At 45.6% G+C, this 18,789-nt stretch overlaps 1 protein-coding gene across 12 annotated transcripts in view; it reads right to left on the bottom strand.

Annotated features, from left to right (window-relative positions):
* tnika (TRAF2 and NCK interacting kinase a) overlaps positions 1-18,789 on the bottom strand; it is a 57,644-nt gene that overhangs the window by 32,001 nt on the left and 6,854 nt on the right. For all 12 annotated transcript variants that reach the window (XM_035609368.2, XM_035609370.2, XM_035609369.2 and 9 more), the window contains exon 2: positions 15,105-15,170. In XM_035609368.2, coding sequence (XP_035465261.2) covers positions 15,105-15,170 — 66 coding nt within the window. The remainder of the gene's footprint in view (positions 1-15,104; positions 15,171-18,789) is intronic.

The following is an 18,789-nucleotide window of genomic DNA, read 5'->3' as shown; positions in this document are numbered from 1 at the left end:
CCCCAATACTGACTCAAGACAGAAGAACCCTTACAAAACACCCACACGTGTGCACACAGAAGACACGGAGCGGGAGCGGGAGCGATAATGATTGAGGGGGTTCAAGAGTGACCGAGAGAGAGAGAGAGAGAATGTGTTGAATAGATATTGGACATGGATATCATCAGAGACGCATGAAGATTCATTACTCGGAGCCACCTGACAGCCTCGCTCATATCATAAATGACCAAGTGTGAAAGGAGCAGGGGGAAAAGGAATTAGCACTGTCTGTTCTTCTCCGCGTCTCGCTCTTTCTTTGTCCTCTCCCTGTTCATTTATATTCAAATTCATAAGGAGGTGGAAAGAGGAAGGGCCGTGTTTTTTTAATAAATGTCAACTAAAATAATTATTCCAATTTCCAGCTTGTCAAATTGGGGTTTTTAGCCACACGGCCACGAAACTCGTGCGGGACATCGCTTCTGACATTCTCTAGACTAAACAATGACTTCAACGGTTAAAGAAAAGCAATCGAGAGAATAAGATAGAAGATTGATGTGTGAGCATATGGAGCTACAGGCGGGAGGCAGTTAAGCCGGGGTCAGCGACTATAGGCTCTGTACTCCAAATGTAAAAAATAAGATATAATAGGTCCTATCTTACACCCGGAGAAAAGTGGCACCGATTAGGGTGCGGTGACTTTGTCAGCTTCAGACCAACGCAGTTGTCAGCGCGCACGTTGTTTGAATAGCAAACCCGCAAGTTGGCCTTACAATGAGGACGTGCGGTGAGGCCCATTGTCGGTGCATTGCATCCTGAGTCAGTGAAAAGCCATTCAACCTTTTGACGTTCAAACACCTGGTGTGAGGTCAGGGGCGCTGTTATTTAAAAGGGAGCGATATCAAGACCTTAAAGCGGCTACATCGGCGGTTGCACGCACACACACACACACACGCACGCACGCGCACACACACACACACACACACGTACACTCGTCTTGGTCTGCTCACCTTCCTCTCCAGGAAAGAGTTTCTCTTACCTGCTGCGTGCATATTTTTTTATATACAGATTATACAAATTCAACATACAGTATCATTTAAAGAATTCAAGAAGAATTTGTGAATATGTCCTTAACTTTAAGGACAGACCCAGGCGTCTTATGTTGAACTATTCCTTTAATCAGAAATCAAAAAATACATCTTTGCTGCAGCCCTGCTGATGACAAATAATGGGAAAAAAAGATTTCTCCCACAGCGTCGATACTATCCTGTCCTCCTTCCTCCTTCCTCCTTCCTCCTCTCTCTCTCTCTGATCCATTCCATTCAGAACAAGCATCTTTGAGCCTCGCAGGCCTGTTCATCCCTTCCTCCGCTCGTTTGTTTGCCTGCTTTGCCTCTCTGACCTAGATCTGCAGCTCCTCTCTCTCTCTCTCTCTCTCTCTCTCTCTCTCCCCCCCCCGTGATTCTCGCTCACTATCTAACCCTCTTAACTCACAATCTCCTCTTTATGCCTTTCATTATTTGATCCCTTCCTGCCTCCAAATGTCTCTGCTCACTTCTCTCCGTCTCCCCTGACCCCCTGGACTCTCCCGTCTCCCTCTTTCTCGTGGCCTCGCGGCTCAGACCGGCGGCCTGTGAAAAGCGGGTCTGAGCGTTTCCGGCTTTTGGGCTCGACAAGCAACTGTGACACAAAACCGTGCGCTTCCTGCGACCCCTTCCGCTTTGCTTTGCTTATACATCTCTCGCGTCTTCTGTGAACCACAATGCACTGACGCAGGCCTCAGCGTCTCCACAAGGCAATACAAACAACACCATACTGTTCGCTTCTAATTTTACTGACCACGCAATGCATTTGAATTCAGTCCTCACAGTGACACTTCAAATGAGGTCAAAGGAATTCATCTTCACGCGTGTCCAATCCACCAAAGTGTGCAACTTTGCGCTGTGACTGACGATTCTTATTTATCCGAGTGGGACTGACAATTTATTGATGAATTAATCATAACAGCTTCTCATTATGTCGTCTGTATACGCTTCTATCGTCACTGTAACGTAGTGCCATCCCATCTCTCGTCCACGTGCAGCATGAGGGAGGTGTGTTAATTGTCATCAACACGTAATAATTGTGATTAATTGCTCCTGCCGAGTGTCAGTAAAACGCCAGCAAAGCGACTGGAGAGAGGTACGAGTGTGATGTATGATGTGTCTCGGGATGAAGAAGAGATTTTTCTGCGGCTATATGGTGCTGAAAACACGCACGCACGCACGCACGCGCGCACACACACACACACACACACACACACACACACACACACACACACACACACACACACACACACACACACACACACACACACACACACACACACACACACACACACACACACACACACACACACACACACACACACACACACACACACACACACACACACACACACACACACTGCAGGCTATGGTGAAAGCATCTCTTCATCACTCTCTTGCAGCCTCAGTAAGGCGAGAGCAGCCTGCCTTAATACAACCTGCTGCTGGATATCACGATACCCAGGGATGTGTGTGCTTTTGCCTGTGTGTGTGTGATGTTCGCGTGTGTGTGTGTGTGTGTGTGTGTGTGTGTGTGTGTGTGTGTGTGTGTGTGTGTGTGTGTTAGTGTGTGTTTGTGAGAGATGGTGAGAAAGAAGTGCTTCTACTGCCTGTGTGTATTTGTTTCTTTGCGTTCGCGTCCATGATTCCCTTGCCAAGTCAATTACACAGGTCCCCCCCCCCCCCCTCCACGGACACATTTATTATGCAGGACACTTCCTGTCGTAGCCTAGCAACAGTGTCTTGGATGGACGGAGTACAGTGGGCACTTAAAACATACATTGAAACACTCACAGAGACACAAAGAGAGAATAAAAAACACTATTGTCCAGACGTGGGAGAGTTGTTATTTAGAAGAAGAGCAAGATTGAGTGACTGAGAAATGAAATGAGTGGATGAGCAGACGACTGGTTCACAGAGAGAGCTGGATTTCCCCGTGCAACAGTGTGGCCAAGCTGAAAGGTGGGAAGACGTCAATCAACTTTTACTTTTAGAGTGACTGGAAGGAGAAAAACTTTCTGATTTTCAAATTGATCCTTACTTTTTTTTTAACCTCATAACATAAACCATAATTAAATCACCTGCACCGGTGGTTTCCTGTGTTATAGCCCATTAACTTTGAAATCTCATTTCTGGGGAACCATTTTCAAAGGCCCACAATAATTAAGATTAATTTCCTACCTTCCAGGGAGCCAATGGTTTTTTAGTCATATCAGGAAGATTTAATAAAAGTCACCTCGCAGAGACCTGAAAATTACTGTAGACGTTCATTATGTTGACTGTTCAATTGCAGTTGCAAGTTTGGGGACATCTTTTTAAAACATAGTTTTGCATCCTCTTGCAGCCTCAGGGGGGCGAGCACCAACCCACTGGAAATCCTGCAAAATCGGTTTACTATTTGAAATAAAACATCGAGCTTGAGCGAAGAAAATCAAAAGCACCAGTTCACTGAACAAGTTATGGCAGTCTGGGTGGTTTACCACATCTGTTTCCTGTGGGTCAACACTGTTCTACCTGTTGGCAGGTATTTCAGAGTTGGACATTAAAAGAGGAACCTGTTTTTTATACAAGCAACAACCAAGTTCAAATTATTCTTTTCACGGCAGTTTTTTTTCTTCATTTGTCATCTTCTGTTTTCTGACAATTGACTCAGATTAATCGCAGTTCTTTTTCTTTTTTAGCAACAACAAACATTAAAATATACTTGATTTGTAGTTAGTGAACTCCAATCTTGACATTTCGTCAACATGTGACCATAAAATTATCGTCCAAACATATCCGTTGTCATCTATCAAGACTAAAGCATACAAATGCATACACACACACTACACTAGGATTGAATTGCCAGATTGCGTTGGCAACTCTTTTATTAAAACGGAAATGGGTCACACTATAATCCTAATCTGTGCCGTCGTGATAATCCACACAAACACACACACACACACACACACACACACACACAGACATCAGACCAGAAGTGACTGGATGTCATCGAAGCATGCTCTGCTGGCATTGGGCCTGTCGTCATGGTAACCGTATCACCGGGGAGAAGTGGGCTATGGGATGTGCCCCCGGGCTTTTCACTCGTTACATTTGGGTTCTGTCTGTCTCTCTCTGACAGGGAGGTCAAAGGAGGACACACACACACACACACACACACACACACACACACACACACACACACACACACACACACACACACACACACACACACACACACACACACACACACACACACACACACACACACACACACACACACACACACACACACACACACACACACACACACACACACACACACACACACACAGAACTGTAGTTCAACTGTTTTAGGGTTGAAGGACTTTAGACAAACAAAGAGTTTCAGTCTGTGTCCACTGGTTCTAGTCCGTAGGTTTTACAATCCCGGCAGCAGGTGTTGAGGCCGTGATGCAGAATTAAAACTGCTTTCGTCTAACAAACGCTACAAACAAAGTTCTGCACCAAGGAGCCCAAAGATATAAGGGAGCAATGCTCCGAGACACACCTCATTGCGGTTCAAACACCTGCAATCATTCTGCAATCATTCTGCACACACACACACACACACACACACACACACACACACACACACACACACACACACACACACACACACACACACACACACACACACACACACACACACACACACACACACACACACACACACACACACACACACACACACACACACACACATATGCGGTTGTGCAATCAGCGAGGCAGTACATAAAAGTGACAAAGGCCTCCATTGCAATCTACTTGCGCACTGCCCAGGAAATATAGAAGCACCCCGAGGCTGCTCTCGCACTCCGGCATGACAGAGGGAGAGAGGGGAGAGGGGGAGCGAGAGAGAAACAGATTGAGACGAGAAGAGCTTTAAAAAAAGGAGAGAAGTTATAACGATGGCCAGCGCCGATGAGGGAGACGTATACAAGCGGAGAGTTTGTGGGAGAAAGGCGGCTGTAAACGAAAGAGAGGAGGTGATGAAGGAAAGAAGGAAAGAAAGAGGGGAGGCGGAAGACGGATGAGAGCAATGATCTGTGGCGTAGACCAGAGGGCTTTTATTGATGGGTGAGGGGTGTTTGCAGGAACGAGAAGCTGAATTGTGTGACCGCGCACGTTGATTCCACTCCGAAATGAACCGGTGTTATCGGCCAAAGCCCATTGCGAAACAATAATCTATCAGCCGACTGAAATACAGCTGCTCATTAACCTGCCCCGCTCGCAGCGCAACGGGCTAATTAACAGGCTTGTCCTACACACAAATGAGCGAGGAACAGGCCCAGCCGGGGTCAGGCGGGGGGATTTGGCGCAGCGCTAAATAATCACAAATGCCGGCACATAAAAGAGGTTTCCAGTCAGAGGGAAGGAAGAAAAAAGAAAAACACACCGGTCTGCAAACACAGGAGAACGCACAGAGCGGATCATGAGCGACATAAAGCAGAGCTGTCACTCCCTGTGGGGCTGTGACGGCAGAGCTCAAAGCTGGCTGGCCTGGTCCATCACCATATTACAAGAAATACGATTCAAAAGTGATGCATGTACAAAAGGATCTGTGGGCCTGCGTACGCATGCTATTGTGTGTGTGTGTGTGTGTGTGTGTGTGTGTGTGTGCATGTGTGTGTAGGACCTGAAAACATGAAACTTATTAATGGCAGACACATTGATTGAAATACTAACCCTAACCCTTTCTGCATGTTGCGTTTGCAGCTTTACGTTGTGGAAATGCATCTAAACATTGCTAACATATTCCTTTAGGGCTGCAACTTACTATTGTACTTTCATAACTGATTAATCTGATTATGTCTCGATTATTTTCTAGATGAATCGATTAGTTGTTTTTTTAGTTAATTTACTGCAGTTTGATAATAAAGTAATAATTTACCAGTTTGTTTTTGTTTTTTTAAATCTGCTAAACACACTGCTAAAATCATATTTCCATAACCGCGGGGTCTGACTAAATGACCATACACAGCAGTTAAAAACAAGTCCTGTGCATTTGTGATTTTAGCTGCATTCACAAGTAAAATGATCATTCAGAGGGAAATGTTGCAACAGAAAATCTTGGGCTACGTCCAACTATGTTTTCTGTTTTAAAAACAGTGAACGTTGGCACAAAGTTGGCAACGCTGACTCGATGACATGATAGAAACTGTTTGCCAAATAATTTTTGGAAGGCGCCAACGGCAAATGGGGATATTCCAACGCTCAGCCAGCCGACCAATGGCGTAACGTCATGACTCAGCCAGTCAGATTTATAGTCCTGGCCACGCTGTTGTGGTGCGGCCAACAAGTGAGAGAGAGCGCTTCAGAGGACGAGGACGAAGAGGAGGAGGAGGAGGAGGAGGAGGAGGAGGGAAAGCGGCAGGTTCAGCACATCGGCATCACGCTCCAGCGGCTCTGGAGGTCAAACGAACAGCTGAGCTGATTTACTGTACAGACCGGAGGTGAGAGAGGGAGGAGGCGGATGAGAGAGAGAGCGGAGCGAGGGCAAAGAGAAGGACAGAGACGACGAGAAGAAGAGGTGGCTCAGAGGAAAGAGAGAGAGAGCAAGAATTGAAAACTAATGAGCTGAAGGCTGTAAAAAAAACCACACATTAGTCAGAAAAAAGGAGAGGACAGAGTGAATAAAGAATAATAGAGGGAGTCGGGGCTGGTATAGGCTATTGATTTAACCATTGATGAGCGGTAATTCACACAGCGGGGGGGGGGGGGGGGGGGGGGGGGGGAAGCCTTGGCTAAACAGCTCAGTGGGAAAAAATATATACAGTAAGAGAGAGAGAGAGAGAGAGAGAGAGAGAGAGAGAGAGTGAGAGACTGTTGTGGACATCGGGCGTGGGTAACTGAGCCCGGTTTGGGTGGCAGGAGTGAATTGTGGGTAAGTGGGGCGCGTGGCCTTGGGGAAGACAGAGCGAGGATGGGAGCTAATGAACAAACTGCCAGATGTGAGCGTGTGTGTGTGTGTGTGTGTGTATGGGGGGCGAACGGGCACATCCACTGTTCCCAGGGTAACAAACAGCATCCACCTCACGGTTCACAGTTCCATCTTGAGGACTCCAGAGATGGAAGCGTGTGCATGTGTGTGTGTGTGTGTGTGTATAAGTAAGACAGCAGCAATGACCCGACACCTGGGACATGCGCTGTGTACACGGCAACAGGAAACACACACAGACACAATAGTGTATCCACTTACTGAACACCAAACCATAACGGAGCCCTGAGGCCTGCAGAGACTCCTTCTGACAGCACCTCCATTAGCACTAATGTGACCGTGTAGTACTACGTTCCTTCTTCCTTTACCACTTGCCAGCCCCTTATCAAGCTAACTGCAATTTACTGACACGATGAGCACGAGGGGCCTAGAATACATGGGAGGCTGGGAATGAGTAATGTTCTCACGTTGACATTCTTTTGTTTCCCACCGAATCTACAGGCCATCTATTCTTTTCTTTCTCACCATCATTGATCTAAGACTTAGGAAACACTCATTTACGGCGTAATGTGATTTTCCTATTTGGTCAGATCTCTGGATAACAAATAAACACATTAATAGTGAATAGATAGACGACTTAATCAAACGAGAAATTTGAACGACAGTAATTGTAATGAATTAGTCAAGACATTTGAAAAATATTTGAATCATATTTAAAAAAAAAATCCAATTATAATTTTGGAAATTGCACCTTATTTTTTTTACACAAATTGAGAGATTTATTCTGTCATTTAGGGGTAAAAACAAAGGATCCTTCTATTAAAAATGCATTGCCACAAAGGTGGAAAACAGATTTGTCTTATGAAAATTTGATGTCTGAGAGAAACATGTGTTTTGTGCTTCCCTTTGTTATTATGATGAGTAAATATCTTTGAGATTTGGACTAAACAAGCAGAACTTTAGGCTTGGAAAATTCCCTCTCGGCCAATATTCACAACTTCCTGCATCAGCAGTTGGAGTTTATAGTATAGCTTATGATGGACTAATCCAAAAGGAATTGATAGACCTGTAACCAGTCATGAAAATAATTTTGCAGTCGGGAGCACTAATTGCCATTTTAATAACAACAGTTAGAGAAGAGATAAAATAGGAAGTGGGTGAGATGAGCCGAGATATTTTTAATAATGTATTTTATTGCCGACTGAACCAGTGGAGCTGCGGTAGAAAAAGGCTCCGGTCTTAAAGGTTCTGGAAGCATTTATCGACGAGGATATCATTAATTAATCTGTAGGTTACTGAGTGAGTTCTGGACTGAAACAATGAAAAACTTTAGAGTCGATTGTAAAAACTTTCTGGTCAAAAATGAAGTTCAAGTGAAATTAGTTCACCGCTTGCGCTCTGTCACGTCTGCTGGAATTCAAAAGACGGCGACCAAATCGACGTAACATCGCGGCCATTTTCTTTGATTTTACACTCTGAAAGCATTTAAATGCTGCGTTCATCTTCAATCGGGTTAGGGTTGGTTGTTGTCGCAGACTTGAGTGAACATCAAATGACACCTTTTTTTATGACCTGTCACAATTAAGAATATATTGGTATCAAGAGCGAATAATCACTACTACATCTTTATGACGTCAACGTGCGTACCTCTCTTCTTTCAATTTTTTACATTTAAATATCTGCCACTGTGAGAGGAGAGGGAAAACTAGACTTTGCTTGTATAGCCAATCACGTCGCTGCGATCGCTTACCGGGCTGTGGCCCCGCCACACGGCCGCAGCTCGCTGGACGAGTTTTAAAACATCAAATAAACGGGAATGAGTGAAATCCCTCCATCATCCATCTGTCTTTAGAGTCTCATATGCCAGGCTTTCACATGTCACGCTGCTTCTCTGATGTGTGTGTGTGTGTGTGTGTGTGAGTGTGTGTGTGTGAGTGTGTGCGTGCATGCGTGAGGGAGGCTCTAGCGAGCATGCAGAGAGAAAAATCTCCCAAAGTCCTTTCCAGCAGATAAGGAAGATAGGAAAAAAACAACTTTGAAGTTTCACTTTACTCTTAAGAGAGCAGACGAGGAAGAAGGAGGAGGAGGAGGAGGAGGAGGAGAGGTAGGTGAAACCGGGACACTGCGAGTAAAAAAAACGATAAAGAGACAAAGCATGCGAGACCTAATCCTTATCTACATCCCATCCCTTTGTTTTTTACATATCGAGACTTCCAGAATGCCACGGTAACAAGATCATCATAGACGACGTAAAGGCCGTGGCTGCACACCTCGCCGTTTTGCGATTTCATCTTTTCATCGGTTTTGAAGATGAACAAACTCACAACAAGACGGCCTGTGCGAACACGCAGACAGACCCTCTCGCACACACCTCCGCTCTCTCGCCTTGCACGAAACAAACGTGCGGACTGACAGCTGCCACGTCACCACAGGCCGCACAGGCCGCTGCAAACACACAGCCGGTTCATACACTGACACACAACAGTCCGGCAAAACGGAAAACCACACAGCTGCACTCTGTACAGACTCGCTGTCACGGCGAGGACATAAGAGCCCATGCGGCCCCGGTCCCCGACCGTCGCTTTCGGCTCTACTGTGCGTGCATATGTGTGTGTGTGTGTGTGTGTGTGTGTTTCAGAGGGACTGGTGAATATTTCAAGAGTGTATGGAGCACTTTGCCTGAGGAGGAGCAGAGTGGATGCGTTCTGTCGTCAGAGAAAAATTGGTCGCCTCCTTGCATCTTCGTTCTCCCGCTTCTGCACGGAGACAGCCGAGTCATGGGGAGAGAGAGACTACGTGAAATGTGAAAACAGCTCTCTCTCACACACACACACACATTCACACGCAAGCACCGGAAATCTTTTGTTGCTGCCGAAGCTGAGGCGACGGCTGACGAGACAACGGGCCAACAGTGTCATCGATCACCCATTTGTCGACTGTACGTGAGCGGCCGCGCGCGTCGGTTTGTGTTTCGTGCGACCGAGATAGGATTGGTTGCCCTTTACGCTCGTCCTCGCATCCACGGAGGGCGGGGGGAAAAAAATGGACTTCTCCCGCGGGAATGGCGAGGAGCTGTGATTAATCAGTCAGCGAATCAATGAGGCCCCCGTCCGTCAATAAGTCGTCGCGTCGGCCTGTCGGTGAGTGGTGGTCGTCGGCCGCGCGAGGCAGTGAGTGCTTCGTCCCTTTAGAGGAACTGCATCTCCCAAAAGCCCCATCAAATATTCACAGGCTTGGGAACGAAAGAAAGAGACAAAGAGAAGATGAGGACCGAAGAGAAACAGAAGCATGTTTTAGAAAAAAGAAAAAAAAAAGGTATCGGGCAGGGCAGGGAGGGAAAGAGACGTGGCAAAACAAAGAGAGGAAATACAGGGGGGGGGGGGGGGGGGGATAAGCAGATGACGAGAAAGAGAGTGACAACAGTCGGAGGGAGATAGAGAGGAGGATGAGAGGGAGGGAAGTGGAGAGAGAATGTGTTTAATTATTCAGCATTACCCGTGTTCTCTATTTATGGCCCTTTTAGAGCAGCCAGTGGAAGCTATATATACACACACACACACACACACACACACACACACACACACGTACTGTAAGAACGGGCTGCTCCCTGAAGATCAACTCGCCGGGGAAGTTTCAACCCCCCAAAAGAAAAAGGGGTAAAGCTAGAAGAAAAAACGTGATTACATATTGATAAGAGGAACGGGCAGAAGGGAAGGGACGAGGGGGCGAAGCGAGGGGGATGGACAGACAGAGGAGGAGAAACACGGCGCGGGAAACGGCCGTGGAGATGTAAGGCGAGAAAGAAAGACAGAGGCAGAGGGTCATTGAGCTCAAATGATCTTTTCACTGCGGCTTCTCGTCTACTGTCACTGCTCTCGGCCAAACAGGGGAACTGCAATAAAGAAAAAAGTAATACGACCTGGAAAAAACTTTTTATTGGCCAGTTTTTAATTGAGAAGTGATGTTAGGTGCACATGCGGCGGGGGAGATGGAGGGAGAGGGGGCAGATCTGTATCACTTAACTAGATGGGCTGGTGGAATTGTTGATAAACCGGTTATCTCCTTCTCCCAGACCCACGGAACTGCGGCAGCTATACGTGCCACATTACCGGCCCCCTATCGTCAATAACATAAAACACCGTCTCTCACACACACACACACACACACACACACACACACACACACACACACACACACACACACACACACACACACACACACACACACACACACACACACACACACACACACACACACACACACACACACACACACACACACACACACACACACACACACACACACACACAAAAGGGCGCATTGCATGGTGACCATATAAACCTTTGGCTTCATTGACCATGAAAAACTACTGCAGCAAAATGCAGCGGACCGGGATCAGAGACATGTTTTTTGCGGTGGTGAAAAAATACCAGTGGACCAAAATATCTGAAATGAGAACAGACGTTAAGATTTTTTTTTTCCTTTGTGATATTATATTTTTTGTTCAATTCAATTCAAAATCTTAAAATATATAAACTGGTCAGGAAACAGTTTCAGTGTATTTAAGTTTTAAATAAGCCCAAAGTCTAATGTCAATCATTTTTAAAATTTCACTACATTCGGCACTGATATGGATGCTTATACCAATATTCGGGAGCAAAAGATAAATATATATATATATATATATATATATATGACAGCTGATCAGCTGATAATTTAGAATAATAATGCTAATGATTCCTTAGATGTCGTACAGTTTAACCATAAACTTAGTTATAAATAACTATAAATAAAAAAGAAGACACAAATGCAACAAAATATATACAGCTTGACTCAAGAAAATCAACACGCCAGGTCTTTTCTGCATAGTTTATTGTGTAAAATAAAAGTTTAAAAGCATATCGGCACATATACGCAAACATAAATATAAGGAGACTTAAGACATCTGTCAAAGGCTCAAATCGGCTGATTTTAATTGGCCGACCCATAAATCGGCTGGACTCTAATTTGATATTGGCATGTGCAATTAATCGGCATAAATCTCATCCATTCACGATAAACACGGGGCCAAATAAAAAGACGGTTTGTCTAGGAGTCGTCCGGTGACTCTCATAGTGCAACTACTGAAAGATAAACTATCAGGGCGACGACTTGTTAATGATTGCAGAAACATCAGAGCAAAGCTGGCCCCTGGCCAGCGAGCAGACTGAATTCATTCCTGGAATCATACCGAGGAGTGGAGTCGCGTTTACTAGCTGCCTCTTGACATTTATATCTGAGCAACACTTGAGTCCCCACCTGTGTTCACTCGCGTGGTGTTATTCTAATGTGTCGCTTGTCTAAAAGGCGTTGGGAGGGAGCCACAAGCAATCCCAGCTCACTGATGCCCGCCGGGGGCCGAAGGTCAATTTATCATCTCGGTGACTCGGGAGATTCACCTGCTCCCGAGAAGTTGATCCTCTCTGGAGGCTCCGGGAGACGAGGGACTTCAATCACACGAGGATTTGAAAAATAGATGGCGTTTTTTTTTTTTGCTCAAGTGACTCTGCTCCTTATCTGTATGTATGAGTCCAATCTTTTACCACTTGCGTCTGTATCTACTTGTACCAAGGGCAATATTTGAAACTAAACACTGCAAAACAGTTTGAGTAGAAAATGCATATTTCTCCTTGAGAAATTATTATTTTCATGACATGGGGAATATTTTCTTGATTTAACTTCTGGTCTACAGTATGTAGGAAAATAGTTCCTATAGGACAAGGTTACATATTTAAATTGCTCGTTTTGTCCGAGACTGAAAACAACAGCAAAAATACTTTTTCGCTGTTGACGTGGGCGTGTAGGAGAAAAGTAAGACTTATTTATTTGTGACGTTTCAATGTTAGACCTATATCATATTTGCTTTCCTCCCACATGACCAGGAAAATAATTACAGTCCAAAAGGGGATGTTTGGCATTTGACATTTCTTGCTGTCATTTCAGCTCTGCGGTTTTATTTTCTAGTTAACTTCTCCGGGATTTTAAAACATGTACAATGGATTTTTTTTTCTGCTTTAAGAGCTTAAAGTTCATAATATTTAACAACAAAAGGAAACTTCACTCACCCATAGACACACACTCATAGACACACACACAAACAAATTTAAGTTGTCCATGGTTATCAACAGGTAGAATTACTCTTTATGCTTTTCATTAAGTTATTTATTTAAATCTATTGTAATTATTCTAGTTCTCATGGCTGTGCGGTATTGTTTATTTATTTTGCCCGACTGTTCCTCCTTTTCATTTTCCCTCAGTTGTTTTAGTTTAGTTATATCAACTGTTTCTTGCTGTTGTCCGGCTGGCTGTCTCTTTGTCTCTGTTTGTTTGTCTCTATCCGCCCCAAGTCCCCCTCCCCGTTCTCTTGCAGGTTTCGTTGCTTTGTGCAATTGTTGCTCTCCTCTGTTGTTTTCTGTTGTCCCCACCCCCCATCCCCGTTCTCTTGCAGGTATGGTCCCTTCTCTGTGGTGTCTGTTTGTGCCCCCATCCCCCTTTTATGTCCCTCTGTCCGGCCCGGTGACAAATCCTAACATAACTACATAAATAATAAGACAGACAAGGGAGTATATTAAAACTCTCTTGTTAAAGTAAAATCTGTTTGGCACAACAGGGTATTCAGCTCCTCATACTGTTTACCAGGCTGCGGGGCAAGACAGGTTAAAAAATCTTTTTTAAAAAAAGGAAACTTCAAGAGAAAATAGCCAAACAATAAAATAAATAAAACAGTAAGTCTTTTTTTTTTGCCATCAACCGATAATAGTATAAACTTCAGTATTTTTAAACTGTGACACACACAATCAAAAACCGGTGAGGATCCGACGTTCTGCCCCAACAGGCTGGTGCCGTTGCCATTGGCGATCTGTGGCTCAGTAATGTATAGGAGGAAAACAGACTGGCTGAATGTCAGCCAGTAAATGAGCCGTGACTTTCACCAAGACAGCGGAGTCAGCAGGGGATGGATTCACATAACTCTCCTGTTCTCCAATTCCTTTTGTGGGTTGATTTTTTTCCCCCCTGCATTCGGTCGCTTACACACAAACGCAGAAGCAGGCGTGAGGATGTCAAATTATTTCGAGAAGCGTGGAGAAGCATGTCCGACCTCTGCCTGACCTTTTATCAGGTCCAATCAGCTGTAAGAGCTGCCCGTCTCCATCATCATCTGACCTTGACTCTCTGCTCCATTAGACACACCGTCTCACTCACACACACACACACACACACACACACACACACACACACACACACACACACACACACACACACACACACACACACACACACACACACACACACACACACACACACACACACACACACACACACACACACACACACACACACACACACACACACACACACACAAAATACATGCACGCAGGAAGGCCTTCACATGTCCATACTGTCACAAATCTGAATAAACATGTGTTTACTCCGCACAGAGGTAATTAAACAAAGTGCCAGGGCTGGCGTGCCTCATCCTGCAGAGTGGCAGGATGAGGCGAGCAGAACCAGGAAAAGGAAGCGAGGACCAGAGCGTGACGGGCCATCGCGGAGGGAAGAGGAAGTTCAGACTGTGGCATGGGTGGAGAGATAGTGTTCGAATGACAGCAGCACACAGCTGAGTCCAGCTGACAGCGAGAACCTCCGACCGCAGTGATGTCACAACGTCGGATCGAAGCACAAGCACTTCCTGTGTCCTGGAGAGACACTTCCCTTTACAATTCGGGGAAAACAAAGAACCTCTCGCAGGGGTATAGAAATGGATGCAAATACACACAAGAGAGAGAGAGAGACAAAAAAAGAAAGAAAAAGGAGTAAAGGAAATTCTCCTAAAAGCACTTTAATGTGACCCAGATTCTGCTTCTCGTCTCCGTGTTTAAGTCTCTTTTACATGCGCTCCATTTCTCTCAAGCTTGTGCGCCGCTTTCATCCCTCGTCTTCTCCGTTTCCCTCAGTCACACAGTGCACATATTCTTTACTCCACATAGGCTAACTATTGATGAAGGCAAGGGAGCGCGCTATATCAGAAATATGTCGATTCTTACCTTGTACACCTGCCCATAGGTGCCATTTCCCACCAGCTCAACCAGCTCAAAGATGCCGGCAGGGTCCTGGAAAGACAAATGGAACATATCGGGATTATTAGGGGTGAATATGACCCTGTGAAACATTCAAGAGAAAAATATATACTTTTTTTTAAAAAAATGCAGTATCCAGTGCAACATGGTTCAGTGTATGATCGACCAGACAATAGATAACAATCACATGACCCTTTTTTTTTTCAATTTATAGTTAATTATGATAAAGTTTATGGTTGAACTAAAATATCAAGCCTCAATTACATTTCTGTCATAGAGGTTTGATAAGGACATTTTAGGAATCATTGACAGCCTTGGACCTCTAACCAAGGCAGCACTGTACTGATGTCTTGCTCTACAAACTCGGCTCTCCGGGTGTTGATACATTGGTCTGAAACGCGTTGCTGGATCGTTTCAGGCTTGTGTCCAGACTCGCTGATAGTTTAAGGCCACAGTCGCCGGGTGTCCAACACAGACCTCAACGGATCCCCGACAAGGAGCAGCTCCAAACAGTGCATGAAACCCGCTGACCCCTGTGAGCGAGCACACGCGAGCGCACACACACACACACACACACACACACACACACACACACACACACACACACACACACACACACACACACACACACACACACACACACACACACACACACACACACACACACACACACACACACACACACACACACACACACACACACACACACACACACACACACACACACACACACCTCCCCCTTCCTCTCGGCTGCGTGTGTTGCTGCAACAATAGCTGGTATTCACCCTCTCTTTCCCCTCTCTCTTTCTTTCACACTCTCTCTGGTCCACAAGCTTCTGTTCTTTAACCAGCCGATGTCCCCGTCTCTCTCTCTCTCTCTCTCTCTCTCTCTCTCTCTCTCTTTCCCTCTCTCTCTCTCTCTCTCTCGCGCGCTCTTTTATCTCCGCATTCTCTCTTCCTCTTCTTCACTCCTCACAATATGAACTCTCTTCAGTTTTATAACTCTTGACAGCGGCGTCTGTAGCTCGTCACGGGCCCCTCGTCAACTTAGGAAATTCACCTCCACGACGTCTGCTCATGTGGATTAGGAAAAATCCTGCACTTTAAAATGGCCTGAGAAAAACAGGTGTTTGGTGTTTGCACAGCGATGTAGCCGTAAATGCACGCAATGTCCATAATACACTGCAATGTGGGTCACCTTAAACTCACAGCCACTTCTGCTGGGTCAGTTGCAAATGCACCAATATCCAAAGTCATTTTTCATTTTTGTAAATTATTCTGCAGTGTCGTCAAGAGTCAAAGAAGCTGTTTTTTTAAAAAAAAAAAAAAGATCTTCAACGAGGAGCAGAGCTACAGGCTTATTTCTTTGGCCATTCACTTAAATCTTCTCAATCGGGACTCGTGCGAAAGCCGGCGAAGAGCAGATATTACCCGACACCCACTCCTCGCAGACTATTCCCCTCTCAATAAAGCGTCATTTTATTTCCGTTCTGAAAAGCCGCACGCGCAACCAATTTCCATCCCCGTCCCTTTTCTTCTAACCTCATCACTTCCCTCCTCGCCTGCCCTCTCACAGTCTGCACCGTGTTTTTTTTAAATTCTTTTCACACATCACACACCGGCTGAACTTTTTGCCAACTTTGCTGGCACAACATCTGTGCGCGCCGGAGAAGGAAATGACACAGAATCACGGCCAAAATGAAATTGTGTTTTTTTTTGACGTCAGGGAATAAAAAACAACGCTCAGGGTTTTTTGCATGTGCACATTTTAACACTGTTTTTTTCCCTCTTTTCTTCTGTTTTGCTGTGTGTTTATCCCTCAGCTATCTCCCTCTCGCCGTCCGCCTCGTTCTGTCTCTCTGGTTGTTTCTGTGCGTCTCAGCAGACCTGTCAACCTGTCAGCTGTTTCTGAAGACGGGGCCTTGTGCTTTTCTTGCACTCTCCTTCCTTTTCCTGTTGTTTCATTTCACGTCCCTTGTGTGCAGACACACACACACACACACACACACACACACACACACACACACACACACACACACACACACACACACACACACACACACACACACACACACACACACACACACACACACACACACACACACACACACACACACACACACACGCACACACACACACACGCACACACACGCACACACACACGCACACACACACTTTCCCTCACATGCAAACAGATTCACTCACACACACACGCACGCACGCACGCACTCACACGCGCACACGCACGCGAACACAGTCACACAAATGCAGACAAACTCATTCTCTCACACTTTATCTCAAGTACATCCTCCCGCTGTCTCGCTCGCTGCCACTTTCACAACAACACACACACACACACACACACACACACACACACACACACACACACACACAGTGCCAAAGGCTCACTCCTACACAAGGGCTAGTGATCAAATGTTCTAACAAGTACGAGGGGGCACAAAATTAAGAGTGTGTGTCGAACTAAATGCATGTGTACGCGCTCAACGAGCCGGTCAGAGAAACGGCGAGCATCTTTCAGGAGCGCAGACGGCAGCATTCTGCAAGCAGTGCAAACTGTTCACCTTGCCGTCAGGCCTTCAGCTTATGCAGGTAGAGTTTTCCTCCAAACACCCCTCTTTTTTTTCGCTCACCTTCGTGTGTGTGTGTGTGTGTGTGTGTGTGTGTGTGTGTGTGTGTGTGTGTGTGTGTGTGTGTGTGTGTGTGTGTGTGTGTGTGTGTGTGTGCGTGTTTGTGTGCGTGTGTGTGTGTGTCAGCAGTATGAATTAACTCTCTGAGCTGCATACAAAGTTCTGACAGCAACTCCCCGGACACATCCAAGCAGGCGCTCTCTTCATCTTTGTGCAGAAAAATTCAGATAATATAGAAAAGAAAATACACACACACACACACACACACACACACACACACACACACAGGCACATTCTGTAAAATGCATATATGCATACAGTGCCGTATATGCATACATGCACAGGAACCGTGAGCACTGACAGACACACGACGTGCATGCGAGTGGAGCTTTTCCTTTCCTCCGCGCACAGCATACAGAATGAGGGAGGCTTTTGCTGCTCCAGTTCATACATGTCCTCGGGCTCGCTGATAAAAAAATTGTAGCACGATATCATTCATATTTTATGGGCCACTTGCAGAATGAGCTCTCGGCATGCGCCAGGCTCGGCCAGTGTCAGCGTCTACTTGTGTCCACGTGCTTGTGCGTCTGTGGTTTAGAATTCCCTATGACTGCAGCGACTTTGCGCCCCTTCCCCTTTTTTTTTTTTTTTTATCATTTGGCGGAGTGTTTATCAGAGTCACCCGACTGCCACATGACCTCACTGGTGCACCAATGAATCACAGGGCATGTCTGCGTGGCGGTGGTGCTGCTGGAGAACAGTAACACGTTAAATATAGCTCCTAAAACAACGTTAAAAAGTGCTGAGACAAGTAAGAACGAAGATGAACACACGGACGCACGTCATTTCTCCAAAATGTCAACTTTTGAGAAGAAGTTTACTTTAACCACAGTGACGATGTCGTTTTTACTTCATCCACAAGCATTTTAAATAGTTTCGTAGCCGATCGGACGTCTCGAGTGTTTCCCGAGCCCGCAAAGAAAACATGACTTGCTTCAATTTCG

The sequence above is a fragment of the Scophthalmus maximus genome, chromosome 15 (assembly GCF_022379125.1).
Source record: "Scophthalmus maximus strain ysfricsl-2021 chromosome 15, ASM2237912v1, whole genome shotgun sequence".
NCBI lineage: Eukaryota > Metazoa > Chordata > Actinopteri > Pleuronectiformes > Scophthalmidae > Scophthalmus > Scophthalmus maximus.
Note: the sequence above shows the minus strand (reverse complement) of the source record. Positions and strands in the feature narration are given on the sequence as shown.